Source organism: Myxocyprinus asiaticus, chromosome 9 (genome assembly GCF_019703515.2).
Source record: "Myxocyprinus asiaticus isolate MX2 ecotype Aquarium Trade chromosome 9, UBuf_Myxa_2, whole genome shotgun sequence".
Taxonomy (NCBI): domain Eukaryota; kingdom Metazoa; phylum Chordata; class Actinopteri; order Cypriniformes; family Catostomidae; genus Myxocyprinus; species Myxocyprinus asiaticus.
The window spans coordinates 52,234,759-52,253,203 of record NC_059352.1 but is presented as its reverse complement, the minus strand read 5'-3'; the positions used below and the strand labels follow the sequence as shown (position 1 = coordinate 52,253,203).

The window sequence follows — 18,445 nt, the reverse complement described above, 5'->3', positions numbered from 1 at the left end:
CCCTGTGCCCTCCATCAAGCTTTTTAAACGAAAGAACGTGTTCTCATCTTGTGCTGTCTGCTGTCAGTAAGTGTGGTTTGCTCTCTGTATAAGCTGCTCGTTGCCTATACAGCTGAAGTTTCGCTTACTGCCCCCTGGAGAAAACAGGTGATACTACAATCTTGAATTACGGTCTGGGGACATGATTAATTGCAGACGGAATTAGCGTAAAATACCAAAAAAACAAAATATGCTTGGTAATTTTTTTATTTTTTTCTCATTTCAGACAGGTCCAAAGCCATGACATCAGAGGAGGAGGGTCCCACTGTGGTGGGCGTGTCCTCTTTGGGGGCGGAGCCACATGTGAACCTGTCTGCCTCTTCTGGCTGGGATGGGCCTGTTGAGGAAGAGGCGGAGCCTGTCGAGCAGGAAGAGGCGGGACTAGCGGAGCAGAGAGAGGAAGTGGGTGATGACGTGAGCAGTGAGTTAAGTGCTCTGGTGGTTCCGTACCCAGAGTTAGCGCCCATCGTCTTCTTCTGTATCAAACAGACCACTTGTCCTCGCAACTTGTGCATCCGGATGGTCTCCAGCCCATATCCTTTAATAACAGTGATTTCAACTTAATTCAGTGTCAATATCAGCTCTTTTCCAGGGTGACTCTCAGCGGAACTGTGAATAATAATGATCTGTCTGCTGTGATGAAAATATAATGGCAGATCGGTGCTGGAGCCGTACGGTTCACTTGTGTGTGTGTGTGTGTGTGTGTGTGTGTGTGTGTGTGTGTGTGTGTGTGTGTAGGCTCAAGTGTTTTCACTGTGAAGCTGGAGAGTGTAATAGTACATTGAGTGTGAGTGAGAGATATTGCAGCTTTATATTTTTCTCATTAGCACACATTTTTTGTTCAGTTTCTATTAGCAGACGTACAATGTAAGTTATAAAGCACTTTAGGCTGTGCTGTATAATGTAAATGTACTATATTCTAGTGTTGTCGATCAATTTAAAATATTTAATCACAACTAATCATATATTTTTTTCGTAGCTAACACGTTAATGCATTAATTTCCATAAACCAAAAAATAGGCATATGTCTATTATGTCTATTATACACTGAGTGAGTCACGAATATGTGTGTGTGTTGGTATGTGCTCAACAGGAGTCTATGAAATTAAAGGGTTAAATGGCAGATTGTGACGCTGTATACATGCATCGATTTGTGTCCTGCTTTAGTCCAGGACAAGATCAATCAAACATATAGATCAGATGCTGAAAAAAATCAATTCGGAATAAATGTGAATTCCACATCCACAGATCTGATGATCAATGAGATTTAAATGTCTTAAAAAAAAGAAAAGAAAAGGAAATTAGCAGTAAAACATGTTTGAGAAGATTCAGAAGAACACTTGTTACGTTCACATGCATGTGTGTGTGTGTGTGTTAGGGGTGGACAGTTTAATCAAAATGTTATATCACAATATGAGTCATTTTATATCATTAATTGTATATACTGTACCATCATGCTGGAAATTCATCAAAAAAAAATGTCTTAATATATTATAATATTATGTGGTAATGACACATTTTCGATAATAGCCTACCATTAATTAAATACATTACAAATGAAAGACACATCATCGCATTTGATTATTTTCTCATTATTTGGAACTTGATGGCCGCAAAACATTAGATTATTTACTGTATGAAGCCCAAAAGATTATTCATAACAAATGAATAATTAATCTGGCATCAGTGCAAAAACAGTTTCATATCAGTATGTAACAGTTGAGTTTAAAACAAGACTCAAAACAATAAAACTAATGTTAACAGTTCCCATCTAAATTCTTATTGAGCTTTTATACCTGTGACCACATATCAAATGAATTATATATTAATGCGAGAAGTTACAACTTTAAACAAGACCTCGTGTAAGTAACATGCTGCAAAGCAGTCCTGCCCACTGAAAGCCGTTCAAATATATTTACTGCAGAAGAAACAGGGACCTACTTTATATTAGGTGTCTTTAACCCTTTAAGCTCGGATAGGCCCGCCTGGGTGTCAAAATATTAATAACTACAGACTTGACTGACAAAAAAATAGGTATCGTTTGAAAGCTTAGAAGCTCTACTTTCCAATGCATGTAGACATTAGGACCAAAACTGAACAAGTGCTTTGAAATTTGCAGACAAATCAGAAGTGTTCAGTTTTGATAATTTATGAAACAAATTGCACTGTACATATTATTACAATTAGTAAAAACACAAATCAGAGACAAAAATATAGCGAGAAACAGCTAAATATATGTCTTTGACAATTATGTTGGTGTTGCTTATATGCCGTGTTTTCACTTATAACTTCACAAGAATAAACTGAACATAACCATTACTTAGAGGAGGTGATTATCTTTCAAACGAGTCCACACACAAGGTAATTGGATGCATAGATCATTAGATAATCCACATGAAGCTCAATGTTACATATGACCACCGGGAGATGGCGCCAAATACATGACACAGACTCAATGATGACTCAAATGAGACAGAATGAAACTCACATTTTTGTACACTATGATAAATAATTTTTGTAATGCTATCCACCTTTTTCCTGAACTTGGAAGTGTTCCACGATTCGCCTGTTTTCAATTTCCGGTCTCCAGTGTTTTCGCTCGCATCAGCGTATATTCTTAGTGGGTAATGTGATGTTAAAAGTATTACATTTGTAAACATTTTCAAAAACATGTAGCTTTAAAGTAACGATACTTAGAGTCGAGATGACCATTTTTTTAACAGTGCCTCACCTGAGTATGTAGATGTCATGAAGTGATGGTCATAGGTTTGTTTTGTTGATATCATTAACTACTTTGAATTGTTATGACAGCCAACAACTGCACAAGTTGAGCCTGAAATGAATTTTTACTCGAAATAACACTTAAATGGTTTTTGTTCTCCATCTGAATCACTCATTTTGGTAGTTTTTACATTGTGTTTGAAACCAGAAACACAAAACAGGCAATTAGAATCATCATGGCGCTGCCCAGTGATTGCTCAGGAAAACTGTGAATAACTTTTGATTGCTTTGTCGTATCAACACAAACTTTTTCTCAGATACAGTTGACATGAATGGGAACAAAACAAAAGCAGTTTTTCAGAGCCATCTTATTTACACCCAGAGTTATACAATGTAAAATCAGTAAAATAAGAAAAAAGGAAATATTTGGCAAATTTTTTGTGTGATGTTTCTTAGACTGAGAGTCTCAGAATATAAAAATTTGAAAAGTGTTTTTTTTTTTTTACAATGATACCAAACACTTGACCCTCCTTGTTTTTTTTATTTTTTTTATTGAGTTATAAGCCTTTAATTTTGGGTATGCCACTGAAACAGGAAATCTTTATAAATACATTCAGAGCTTAAAGGGTTAACTACTATGTACTTAAGCATTTGATACAATGTATTTATTATGTATATATATATGTGTTGTTGCATTGTACTTACATTTAAAGTACCTGCATTTAATTACATCTGTAGTTACACTGTTAACCTAACCCTAACACTTAACCCGACCCTAACCAAACCCTTACCTGAAATCTAACCCCTGAGGATCTGGACTGTATGTTCTGGTCCTGATGCAGATTAAATCCGTGAAAGTCTGTTACCATCTCTCTCTCTCTCTCTCTCTCTCTCTCTCTCTCTCTCATTTCTTCTTTCTTCTCATTTCACACATATTCCTAAACTCTTAACAGTGAATAATGTTTCTAAATGTCAGGTGTCTTTTATTAAGAACACAAACTCTCTTTCATCTCAATGGCTGCTCAGCTGTTTGTTCACCTGTCACAAAGCCATTCAGACAGTCAGCAGGTGTGTGTGTGGCATTGCACACAGTTGAAGGTCAAAGCCAACTGTAAAGAAATGGTTCTTCTGTTACTACTATTGAGTGTCTCTCTCTCAGTCTCTCTCTTCTTTTGCTCAGTTTGTTTGGGTGTATATAATATGTTTATGTCAGATAAAATCACATCTGAAAGCCGAATTTTATGAAGTCAGCGAGTCTTGCAAGGCCCAAAATGTCATCGTTAATATAGTGAAACCTGTTGACCAGTGACCTTTGAGCAATTTGTCGGTATTTCAAATTCTCATAAATTCTTATACATTTCTTTCAATCTAATTATGTCAACCGGTTTGTGTGAGGGTGACCGTAGGTTTAGAGGTAAACAAAATTATCTTAGTATGAAAACCATTGGGTCTGTGACGTGTACTCACTAATATTGCTTTTAAGATCTCTCTCTGTGTGTGTGTGTGTGTATGAAAGCATGCTATGTTCCAGATGCACATTATTTTATCATGAAGTGAGAGTCATGCTGCTGATAAAGTTTGCAACTTCTTTATGCTGTGATTTATTCTGTCTGTAATCACTGAGCAGAATTACAATGTTCATTGGATTTTTAGATCCATTAGTCTCCAGAATAGCACACACAGCATATATGGTCATTGCGCAGGGTATGTTGTCAGCTCAGAGTTTTACCCCTCATATCTGTACATTAAGATGTTTGTGTCTGTTAGTGTGTTTCTACGGAGAGCTGATAAACGAGAGATATTTTTTATTTCAGACCAGAACAGAGCTGTCTTCTAAACACTGATATCTCTGATAGATTGACGTGTGTGCAGCTGCAGGGTTTTTGAGGTCTGTTGAGAAGCAGAAATGTGTCAGAATGCAAAAACTGTGAATAAATCAACAGATCGAGAAACTCACAGACTGATCAGCCCTGATATCTGAGTTTTGGAAATGTTCATTTGTTTATTTGTCGGAGATAGGAGAATAAGGTATTCTCTAGATGTTTTTTGACGTTTGTATAGTGCTGATATATTTCACATTAGACTTTAGGTGTATGAATTGTTGTAGTAATGCAGTAATCAGTGTGATTGAACACAAGTCATCACTGTTTAGAGGGCTAAATGTCACACAAACAATTTTTACTGTGATTTGACTGTCTGAGCTCCAGCAAACCTGAGAAACCTGATTTAATTAACATCTGTCTTAGCAGAAAAATACACACCCAACACAAATACACACTCGCCAAACTCTAAACACACAAGCTTAATTTGCACTCAAAACACATGCACAACACACTCCAAGCACCCAACAAAATCTTAACACAATCCAAACACTCAATGCAATCCAAACTCCCAACAAAAGCTTAGCGCAATACAAACACTCAACAAAAGCTCAACGCAATCCAAACACCCAACAAATGCCCAATGCAATCCAAACACCCAACAAATGCTCAACACCCAACAAACACTTGACTCAATCTGAACACCCAACAAATGCTCAATGCAATCCAAACACCCAACAAACGCTCAACACAATCCAAACACCCAACAAACGCAGTCTAAACACCCAACAAATGCTCAACGCTATCTAAACACCCAACAAATGCTCGACACAATCCAAACACCCAGCAAATGCTCAACACAATACAAATACCCAACAAACACTTAACTCAATCCAAACACCCAACAAACACTCGACACAATCTAAACACCCAACAAATGCTCGAAAAAATCCAAACACCCAACAAATGCTCGATGCAATCTAAACACTCAGCAAATGCTCGACGCAATCCAAGCACCCAACAATTGCCCAATGAAATCCAAACACCCAACAAACACTCAATGCAATCCAAACACCAAACAAATGCTCGACACAATCCAAACACTCAACAAAAGCTCAATGCAATCCAAACACCAAACAAAAGCTCAACGCAATCCAAACACCCAACAAACACTCAACGCAATCCAAACACCCAACAAACACTCAACGCAATCTAAACACCCAACAAATGCTTGACACAATCCATACACTCAACGCAATCCAAACACCCAACACCCGCTCGACACAATCCAAACACCCAACATATGCTCAATGCAGTCTAAACACCCAAAAAACGCTCGACACAATCCAAAAACCCAAAAAATGCTTGACACAATCCAAACACCCAACAAATGCTCAACACAATCCAAACACATAACAAATACTTGACTCAATCCAAACACCCAACAAATACTGAACACAATCCAAACACATAACAAACACTTGACTCATTCCAAACACCCAACAAATACTGTACACAATCCAAACACCCAAAAAATACTTGACACAATCTAAACACCCAACATATGCTCAACGCAATCTAAACACCCAAAAAACGCTTGACACAATCCAAACACCCAAGAACCGATCTACACAATCCAAGCACCCAACAAATGCTCGACACAATCCAAACACATAACAAACACTTGACTCAATCCAAACACCCAACAAAAACTTGACAAAATCTAAACACCCAACAAACACTCAACACAGTCCAACACCCAACAAATTCTCAACACAATCTAAACACCCAACAAAGGTTCGACACAATCCAAACACTCAAGAAATGCTCAACGCAACCCAAACACCCAAAAAACGCTCAACACAATCCAAACACCCAACAAACGCAATCTAAACACCCAACAAATGCTCAACACAATCTAAACACCCAACAAATGCTCAACCCAATCCAAACACATAACAAACACTGGACTCAATCCAAACACCAAACAAACACTCAACACAATCTAAACACCCAACAAATGCATGACACAATCCAAACATCCAACATACGCTTGACACAATCTAAACACTTAGCTAATGCTCAATACAATCAAAACGCCCAACAAAAGCTCAAAGCAATCCGAACGCCCAACAAATGCCCAATGCAATCCAAACACCCAACAAATGCTCAACACAATCCAAACACATAAACACTTGACTCAGTCCGAACACCCAAAAAACACTTTACACAATCTAAACACCCAACAAATGCTTGACACAATCCAAACACCCAACAAACGCTCAATGCAATCCAAACACCCAACAAATGTTCAATGCAATCCAAACACCCAACAAAAGCTTAATACAATCCAAGCACTCAACAAAAGCTCAACACCATTCAAACACCCAACAAAAGCTTAGTGCAATACAAACACTCAACAAAAGCTCAACGCAATCCAAACACCCAACAAATGCTCGACACAATCCAAACACCCAACAAATCCAAACACTCGACACAATCTAAACACCCAACAAATGCTCAACACAATCCAAACACATAAACACCTGACTCAATCCAAACACCCAACAAACACTTGACACAATCTAAACACCCAACAAATACTCGACACAGTCTAAACACCTAACAAATGCTTGACACAATGCAACCACCCAATAAACGGTAAATTCAATCCAATCACATAACAAACACTTGACTCAATCCAAACATCCAACAAACACTTGGCTCAATCCAAACACCCAACAAGCACTCAACACAATCTAAACACCCAACAAAAGCTCAATGCAATCCAGACACCCAACAAATGCTCAACACAATTCAAACACATAACAAACACTTGACTCAATCCAAACACCCAACAAACACTCAACGCAATCCAAACACATTACAAACACTTGACTCAATCCAAACATCCAACAAACACTCAACACAATCTAAAAACCCAATAAACACTCGACACAATCCAAACACCCAACAAACACTCGACACAATCCAAACGCCCAACAAACACTCGACACAATCCAAACACTCAACAAACACTTGACTCAATCCAAACACCCAACAAACACTTGACACAATCTAAACACCCAACAAATGCTTGACACAATCCAAACACCCAACAAATGCTCAATGCAATCCAAACACATAACAAACACTTGACTCAATCCAAACACCTAACAAAAGCTTAATGCAATCCAAACACCCAACAAAGCTCAATGCAATCCAAACACCCAACAAAGCTCAATGCAATCCAAACACCCAACAAAAGCTCAACGCAATCCAAACACCCAACAAATGTTCAACGCAATCCAAACACCCAACAAAAGCTTAATACAATCCAAGCACTCAACAAATGCTCGATACAATCTAAACACCCAACAAACGGTCCAAACTTTCTACTCTACTGTAACACACATGCCATCACTGTTGTTTAAAGTTCACAGCTGAAGTGCATTCTCTTATATGTAACAGTAATCTCATGTTTTTTTGTTTTACTTGTATCTGTATTTAGCTCATCAGTGTTTGGTGATTCCTTAAGAGCTGCTTAAATTTCTCTCCATTCAGTCTCTAAACTGTTCCTCTCTCTGTTTCTATATCTCTTCTTTTTTTGGGGAGAGGTCCAAATCGATTCCACTGGAGTCTTTCTCATGGGTACATGAAAAAAGACAACTGGAGAGCAATCATTATCCATTTGGATCGTCAGCTCACAAAGGCAGAGCTAAGTGTCTATCATCAGAGAGAGAGAGAGAGAGAGAGAGAGAGAGAGAGAGAGAGAGAGAGAGAGAGAGAGAGAGAGAGAGCAAGAGAGAGATAGACAGGCAGATCAACAGACAGAGAAAGAGGGCACTTTATGCCACTGTGGTAGATCCATGTGAGGACTCTGGATCTCATATAACAATATGAGTTTAATAAATAGTAGATGTAAAGCAGTGCATGCAATGCATCTTCAACTCTCCTCAAAGGTTTTGCTTTCTTCTGTAGGTCCTGTTGAGCTCTGGTATTATTCGATTTTATTGTGAGGCTTACTCTGTTCAGCTGAAAGCTTACTTCTAATCCCCACAGGAACTAAGAATCTGAGGATTTAAATTCCCTTAGTAATGACAGAATGGAAAAGTCTCATTTTAACTAAATTAAAAATGGAATTGACATTGACTCGTTTATGCTTCTGCCTCTTTTGTTGGTTTTTACAGAAACACAGTAGAAACAAGTTTGAACCTACTGCTTATTTTTGGGTATTTGACTGGAAATGTTACTTTTTAATTAGTGCTGTTTACAGAGGCAAGGGTCACTTTTACTATTTCTTTATAGTGATTTGATCAATCCACTAATAGTAAGTATTAGGCCTTGTCCACACTAATACGTTTTCGTTTGAAAACGCATCTTTTTCTCTCCGTTTTGGCCTTCCGTCCACACTGAGATGGTGTTTTTGTCAGCGAAAACTGAGATTTTGAAAACGCACTCCAACGTGGATAAATTTGAAAATGCCGTTTTCGTGTTGTAGTGTGGACTGTGAAAACGGAGGCTTCCGAAAACGATGATGCATTTTTAGGCATGTGATGCAGTCATGTATAATAAGTTAATACGTTTTATATGTAATACGTTTTGTGAGATCATCCTTACTGTGGGGGTAAGCCGCATCATCAGAAGGATAGTGCTCTTTGAAGCTGTCCAATATTTCGGCGTATTTGTTTTGGCATGATTCCCAGTTTACATTTTCACTCACTTTTGCAACTTTATAGTCTAGCGTTACCCGCATCAACAACTCCACCTCATTGTCCGTACATAAAAAAAAACGTGTGCCTTTCCTCAACATTGCCGTGACATTTCAAAGAGGCGGAAAGTAAATAAACGCCTGACATAAATGACACATGTCGAAGCGTCTTATGTTTTACTCATGCGCAGTACAGGGACGTAAGTGTTTTCAGACATTTCAGTGTGGATGAGCAACATTTGGAAAACGCTTGAAAACGCTAGTGTGGACGGAGAGCATTTTGAAATGAAAATGCCATTTTCAAATGTATCCGGATTAATGTAAACGTAGCCTTAAATGTTCAGTGTATAAGTTGTTTTGCAGCGTTTGTGCTACAGACATGAATGCTTTCTCAAATGATGTGTCTTGTTGAGGAAAGGTGTGCTGTTACTTTACAAAGAGATCAGTCTAAACATTTTCACATGGTGGATGATAAACAGGTAAAAAATCCTATAGACTTACATTGTTGGAGGGACTCAAGTCATATCTAGAAACCAGAATATCAGAGAGACTTGAGGGTGGAAAATAAGGTGAAAATATTCTTGATATTAATGAGCAGTGAGCCGTTTCCTTCTGAGACAGAGTGACTGTTACTGCCTTTGAGATCCAGACGAGCCCTTGAGAGGCGCCACAAATCACCTCAGGAGAGAGGAGGCTCATGGGACGAGTTTCTTTTACTCAAGGCCAAGTGGTGCATATCAGTGAGTTTGCAGAAACCTTGGCATTTAATTGTTTATTATTTATAGATAAAACCTGAGGATCAAGGTTTGACTGATTAGCTGTGGCAATTAGCCCCTGCTGGTAGATGCTGTAACTACACCATTCTGTGAAAAAAAGCATCTTTGTCCATTTATGGCCATTCAAATGTTGTCTTGTATACAAAATAAATATTTTTGTATATAAATCACAAATATTTCTCAGAAAAATATATTTTTCTAGTGACTGATTTTTTGGAGTTCTCTTAAAAGTTGGAAATGGACCAACATGATCGTAAGGGAACTGAAAATATTGGTACCGAATGTCCTAGCAACCTGACATCGACTCCATTCTGCCGAGTTACTGGAAGAGCACCGTCTCCCATTAGACAACTTTGCATCAATTTAAATGTGTTTAACTGTTCCTGTGGCATGACTGATAGCATTTTGCATGAGCAGCTTCAGAGACATGGGTTCTCGTTTCGTGAAAACCAGTAAATAAACACGTTCACATTATCAGTGATGACAGTGATTCAGGGGTTGCATTTTCCCTATAAGATTAAGTTTTTACTCTACTGACGGCTAGCTTTAGGGTTGGGTTAGGGTGTATGTTTAATAAAATATGCATTCTTGATTACTTTATTACATAATTTACAACTAGTAATACAACTGGCTTTTGGCACACATGCCCTTCTGTTAACAACACTTCCAGTTTCAGCCACTGGGGGCAGTGTTTTTAATTGCGGTAAGCATAGACTGATTTCAGCTGAAGAACTTTTGACCTGCTGTCACAGCATTCACTGTGAGATCAGTCTGAATGGACTGATATTTCTCCCTGTGAGCTGTCTTTTACGTCATAGCTCAGGATAATCGCTAGTGAAGTGTTTGATACTGTGTGTATTTGTGGTGCCCACTACATTGTAATGAAAGTATGTTTAGACGCAGGTTAATATATTAGAATTCCTGCCGTGCCTCCTGCTGTTCTCTGTATGTAGTGTGACGGCCCTGCACAGCAGCGGTTTGTGTTCCTGTCAGAGTTAATCTGATCAGAACTGTACAGATTAACTGGCTTTACCAGAACATATTCAAAGAACAGACTACTGACCCACCGAGGCATGGACTCTACAAGACGCCTGAAGGTGTCCTGTGGTATCTGGCACCAAGACATTAGAAGCAGATCCTTCAAGTCCTGTAAGTTGCGAGGTGGAGCCGGCGTGGATCAGACATGTTGGTCCAGTACATCCCACAGATGCTCATTCAGATTTAGAGGCCAGGGCTCCAAACTTGAACTCTTAATCATGTTCCTCAAACCATTCCCGAACAATGTGTGCAGTGTGACAGGGCGCATTATCCTGCTGAAAGAGGCCACTGCCATCAGGGAATACCATTGCCATGAAGGGGTGTACCTAGTCTGCACCAATGTTTTGGTAGGTGGTACTTGTCAAATTGACGTCGACATGAATGGAAACCCAGGGTTTCTCAGCAGAACATTGCCCAGAGCATCACATTGCCTCCACCGGCTTGTCGTCTTCCCACAGTGCATCCTGGTGCCATCACTTCCCCAGGTAAACGGCGCACATGTACATGGCCGTCCACGTGATGTAAAAGAAAATGGGACTCATCGGATCAGATGGAATAGCCTTCGTTGCCCTCGTGAATCGATGAGCCTTGGGCCCCCAACACCCTGTCGCTGGTTTGTGGTTTGTTCCTCCACAGACCAGTGTCAGTAGGTACTCACCACTGCTGACTGGGAGCAACCCAGTCATCTGGTCATAACAATTTGGCACTCAGGTGTTTACTCCTGCCCATTTCTCCTGCATTCAACACATTAACTACGAGAACTGATTTTTCCTCTTTTAATTTTAATTAATTTTATTTATTTATCACACATTTGCATATATACAGTGAAATTCCTTTTTTCACATATCCCAGCTAAGCTGGGGTTGGAGTGCAGGGTCAGCCATGATACAGTACCCCTGGAGCAGATAGGGTCAAGGGCCTTGCTCAAGGGCCCAACAGTGGCATCTTGGCAGTGCTGGGGCTTGACTCCCGACCTTCTGATCAGTAACCCAGAGCCTGAACCGCTGAGCCACCACTGCCCCTGCTTACCATCTAATCTACCCAGACCTTGACATGTGGCCTTGTTAGTAGATGATCAACGTTATTTGATTCACCTGTGAGTGGTCATAATGTTTTGTCTCATCTGTGTATATTTTTTGTGTTCAACAACAACCTTTAGCTATGACTGTATTCACAATATGACACTACACTGAGTGTCTTATTGCTTAAACGACCATCAGCAGCGCAGCGACAGAGACTATAATGTGCGTCATGAGACGTGTTTTTATGAAGTGAATGTTTGAATCAAATCATATGGGAGACTGTGGTGCTCTCAGGCTATTAATGAACACAGACCACAGAGGAGAATCAGGGGTCGACAACAAGAACATTTCAGACAGTCATTTCAGTTGAATGTTAATCTATGTATGTAATCTCTCTGTCAGTCTTTAGGTGGCTGAGAAAAGTCAAATTAATTCAGATCTGAGGGTTTCTTTGTGTGTGTGTGTGTGTGTGTGTGTGTAATACTGATACAGTGCATCCGGAAAGTATTCACAGCGCTTCACTTTTTCCACATTTTGTTATGTTACAGCCTTATTCCAAAATGGATTAAATTCATTATTTTCCTCAAAATTCTACAAAAAAATACCCCATAATGACAACGTGAAAGAAGTTTGTTTGAAATCTTTGCAAATTTATTAAAAATAAAAAATGAAAAAAATCACATGTACATAAGTATTCACAGCCTTTGCCATGACACTCAAAATTGAGCTCAGGTGCATCCTGTTTCCACTGATCATCCTTGAGGTGTTTCTACAACTTGATTGGAGTCCACCTATGGTAAATTCAGTTGATTGGATATGATTTGGAAAGGCACACACCTGTCTATATAAGGTCCCACAGTTAACAGTGCATGTCAGAGCACAAACCAAGCCATGAAGTCCAAGGAATTGTCTGTAGACCTCCGAGACAGGATTGTATTGAGGCACAGATCTGGGGAAGGGTACAGAAACATTTCTGCAGCATTAAAGGTCCCAATGAGCACAGTGGCCTCCATCATCCATAAATGGAAGAAGTTTGGAACCACCAGGACTCTTCCTAGAGCTGGCCGCCCGGCCAAACTGAGCAATCGGGGGAGAAGGGCCTTAGTCAGGGAGGTGACCAAGAACCCAATGGTCACTCTGACAGAGCTCCAGCATTTCTCTGTGGAGAGAGGAGAACCTTCCAGAAGAACAACCATCTCTGCAGCACTCCACCAATCAGGCCTTTATGGTAGAGTGGCCAGATGGAAGCCACTCCTCAGTAAAAGGCACATGACAGCCCGCCTGGAGTTTGCCAAAAGGCACCTGAAGGACTCTCAGACCATGAGAAACAAAGATTGAACTCTTTGGCCTGAATGGCAAGCGTCATGTCTGGAGGAAACCAGGCACCGCTCATCACCTGGCCAATACCATCCCTACAGTGAAGCATGGTGGTGGCAGCATCATGCTGTGGGGATGTTTTTCAGCGGCAGGAACTGGGAGACTAGTCAGGATCGAGGGAAAGATGAATGCAGCAATGTACAGAGACATCCTTGATGAAAACCTGCTCCAGAGCGCTCTGGACCTCAGACTGGGGCGAAGGTTCATCTTCCAATAGGACAACGACCCTAAGCACACAGCCAAGATAACAAAGGAGTGGCTCCGGGACAACTCTGTGAATGTCCTTGAGTGGCCCAGCCAGAGCCCAGACTTGAACCCGATTGAACATCTCTGGAGAGATCTGAAAATGGCTGTGCACCGACGCTCCCCATCCAACCTGATGGAGCTTGAGAGGTCCTGCAAAGAAGAATGGGAGAAACTGCCCAAAAATAGGTGTGCCAAGCTTGTAGCATCATACTCAAAAAGACTTGAGGCTGTAATTGGTGCCAAAGGTGCTTCAACAAAGTATTGAGCAAAGGCTGTGAATACTTATGTACATGTGATTTCTTTTTCTTTTTTCATTTTTAATAAATTTGCAAAGATTTCAAACAAACTTCTTTCACGTTGTCATTATGGGGTATTGTTTGTAGAATTGAGGAAAATAATGAATTTAATCCATTTTGGAATAAGGCTGTAATATAACAAAATGTGGAAAAAGTGAGGTGCTGTGAATACCTTCCGGATGCACTGTATTTCTCATACAGTTATCTGTGTCACTCACCTATCATTAACATTACCTCGTGTTTTCCTCTTTGCTGTTTTTCTTTTTTTATTCCTTCACATTTCTTTGTTCTATTTTTGATTTGTTGCTTTAAATTATGGCTCACAGCAGCTGTTATTTCTATGGTGATTGAGAGACCACACACACACACACACACAAAATGTGTGAGAGGACTTAAATAAGTGTGTGTGTGTGTGTGTATGTAACGTCTCACAGAGGTTAAAAAGTACTTTGAATGTTTAATCAGAAGTTGTTAACAGTTTCCAGTTTGGTTTGAAGAGGCATAACTGATATGTCAAACATACTGTATATAGATAAATCAAAAGAATCAAATCAAAATACATTTGTGCTTAATCTACAAAGTTAGGGTTCAAATGATCAAAAAAAACTAACGGTGTGAATATTTATAAGAATCTGCAGAGTTGCACACACACACAAATAGCAAATTCTTTCACAAACTTTACCACATTTTACTCTTATCATTAGTACTTATAAATTATAGTATCAACCCTACTTCCTCCTTATTACATCACTGTGACCAGACAGGACGACTTTCTGAGGTTCACAACGAGTAGTTTTTGCGGTTTAATTTTAATAAATGCTCTTTTTGGACCAGAGAAGTTTTGAGTTCTTAAAGTTACAGTCTGTTTTTATAGTACAGTGTACTCTTTTATCTCAAAATATCAAGGAAAATGTAGTTTTATATTTACAGTTATTTCTTTAGCAAACGCTTTCCTCCAAAGTGAATAACAAATGAGGAATGCATTGAAAGATTCAGAAATGTTTAATGATATGACCCTCTGTAATCTGCATAGAAAGACTCGATACTAGACTATTTCTGTCTCTGCCTGATTCTCACTTTCTCTCTTCATTTATTTCTCATTTTAAAGACTGCAGCTTTGGCCCTGAGGTTTCTCTCATGCTGCTTCATTTGTCTTAAGTAACAGTGTGCCGTCATTTCTTTGTTTTCATGGGTGGTGTCCCTGCCGGTCCACCTGATATCACATGATCACCTGGTGTGTGTCGCTGTGTTTGTGCGATCACACAGCTGGAAATGAAGATGTTTCTGTTGTGTGTTTGAATGTGAAAGATTAAGGGCTCGATTCATCATTTACACAGAGATCTAACAGACTAGTGCAGGAATCAAAGGGAAACTGCGCACCTTTACATAGAGAGAATAAAGCGAGATGTGAGAGATCTGAGCTTCAGAATAAAAGCTACCGCTGACATTTAAAGCGCTGACAGATAACACCAGCGCAACGGCTGTAGACTAATTAGCAATACAAATCTCTTTACTGGGACTATTTATAATGCAATTAACCCAGAACAAACACACACACACACACATAAATGCCATCTCTGTAAATTCTGACTCTGTGAAGTTTGAATAAGATCAAACAAGAGAAACATCAGGACGAGGTGTGCAGAGCGAGTAACAGAATGGCAAACTATCTACTAATTCTGAAAGGAAGTAGTATGCAGTATGTATGCTGTGTACGGTACAAGGTTGTTATCATTAAGGAAACAAAGATGAAAACTAGAAGTGAATAAATATTATCAGTAAAAACATGAAACTGATCAGATAGCCATGTGTCAGATATTGTTGGAAAGCTCTCAAAAATTAGAATACAACTAGCCTATATGTAATAGCTAAGTATGTCTTTGACAATTATGTTCGTGTGAACAGGTGTTGCTCATATGCCACGTTTTCACTTCTAACTTCACAAAACATAAACGGAGCATAAAATGTCACATACCATTACTTAGAGGAGGCAATTATCTTTCAATTGAGCCTATACACAAGGCAATTGGATGCATAGATCATTAGATAATTGACATGAAGCACAATGTGCACAGTGTACACAGCATCTGGCTATCTGGCTGAAAATACGTTAGCTTTCCTGGATCAGATGACATCATCGGAAATTATGTAGCATCATGGAATGCCTAACCAATCGGATTGGGTTCAGATTGGTGCAAAAAGTCATCCATATATGGGCAGAGAGACATGTGATTAGTGACTGTTACATATGGCCATCAGGAGATGGCGCCAAATACATGACACAGACTCAATGATGACTCAAATGACACAGAATGAAACTCATTCTGTGAAATCTCATTACTAAAATCATGTCTGCATGCTATAGTCATTGTTGTGTTTGCATGTGTAATTAGTTCTTATGTACAATTATTATGTTTTATTTATTTGGAGATGTTTTTGGACACTATGGTAAATTATTTTTGTAATGCTATAACTTTTGATTGCTTTGTCGTATCAGCACAAATTTTCTCATATACAGTTGACATGATTGGGAACAAAACAAAAGCAGTTTTTGGAGCCACCTTATTTACACCCAGAGATATATCATGTCAAATAAGAAAAACGAAAAAAGTAAACTTTTGACAAAATTAGATTTTTCAGCAGTTTCTTAGGCTGAGAGTCACATAACTGATCATAATCTATATCATTAAAAAATTTAAAAAGTTTTCTTTACAGTAATATGACTGTACAGTACCCTCCTTTTTTTTGTTTGTTAAGTTATAAGCCTATAATTTTGGATATGAAACTGACACTCAGAACTAATGTTTATAAATGCAGTACAAATTTTTTTTTTTTGCCATTATAATGAATATGACACTAAAACTACACAAAAATTAAATACAAATGTTAACTAAAATGAAACTTAAATTCTAAACCAAAACACAAAACTAAATAAAAATAAAAGTTAGTGACATTTTCAAAACTATAATAACTCTGGCATGGTATGCAGATTTTCTGTACGCATGGAATACCCAAATGACTGACTACATTTGCCAAAATGTGCCGTATATTACTGAGAAAACTGCATTATTTTTTTATTTTATTGTGTATTGTTGTGTTGACCAAAGGAAGACTAGCAACCACTTTATGGAAGCTAATGGGGATCAGAATAAAGAATACTAGATTTAATTTCTAGAGTGACGAATAAACCGAATGTAATATCAACTGCATTTTTAACCTTATTTTATTGGTCTGCCAAAGGATCCAAGTCTAGTGTAAAATTAATTTACTAATAGTCAGGCGCAGACTAGCCATTGGTAGAACCCGGAGTTTTCCTGGTGGGCCGCATGGGCCGCCGCGTTATGCAGAACGCACCACAAAACGGCGCCGCGATATGCGGAAGGGGGCATGGATATGAAATGGATATGAAACTATACGCTTGCCTACACCGCCCTCATCTCATGGGAGTCCAAATCATTTTAGTGAATTAGTTTGTTTGAAAAAATATTCACTTGAGCCATTGCGGCTTTTTATCACTATGTTTTTGACTCAGTTGTATAAAATGTGATTTTTTTTATTTTTATTATTTGTATTTTGTATAAACCAATTTTTGTACAATTTAGTATGTTTTAGTGTGAATTTATTTGTTCAGTTTAATGTTGCCATCCTTTTTATTTACGGTCATCCTAATTGAGATGGTCATTGTTGTTGTGCCAGATAAATTGTTTAGAATTTATAGTAAAATTAAATCATTTGATTAGTTACATTGTAACAAACATTTTGTTCCTTTAATAGCTTCAGTGTAGTCTTTAGGTCTGTTAGAACCCACATGCCAAGTTATTCAAAATCACTCAATAAAATGCAACCTGTGTTGATAAATTATTTTATATAATAGTAATCATTGGTATACGGTACGTCAGTAAAAAAAAAATACTATTTTACTATTAGTAAAAAAAAATTATAATAAATGCAGAATAAAGGATGTAGTATTGCAAACATAGCCACTTAAATTTGCCGCATTATGTGGCTACAGTACCAAAGTGAATTGTGTTCATCAGCAGTGAGTGAAACAGAAGGAAAACATGGAGAAGACATTCAGTCTGCTTTGAGTTTTTAGGTTTAGTGGCGTGATGGGAGTTCCTATATTCCGTCTGTCACCCCTTTATTTTATTTACGACTTTTGTTCTTTCTGCATCTCAAACACAGTCTCAGAGGAACGCTGCACGCCTGTCTCCCCCTTTTCCTTTCTTTTTTCTGTTGCCACAGCAACAGGATGGGTTCTGTCTTGAGGAATGCTCGCAGGGTTCTGTTGCCATCGGCAGCAGGAGAGAAAAGCCCATTTAACCGCCGAGCATCAGGGCGCCAACAGAATATTCATGTCTTCAATGTTGATATGTCTGTGAAACATTCTGACCTCAAG

General features: G+C 38.7%; 1 protein-coding gene across 1 annotated transcript in view; it reads left to right on the top strand.

The window, feature by feature from the left end:
- Nucleotides 1–543: 543 nt before the first annotated feature.
- The window catches only part of LOC127446217 (voltage-dependent T-type calcium channel subunit alpha-1I-like), a 168,928-nt gene continuing 151,026 nt past the window's right edge, over nt 544–18,445 (top strand). The window contains exon 1 of the mRNA XM_051706967.1: nt 544–572. Within this exon, the coding sequence (XP_051562927.1) occupies nt 559–572 (14 nt within the window). The 5' untranslated portion in view covers nt 544–558. The remainder of the gene's footprint in view (nt 573–18,445) is intronic.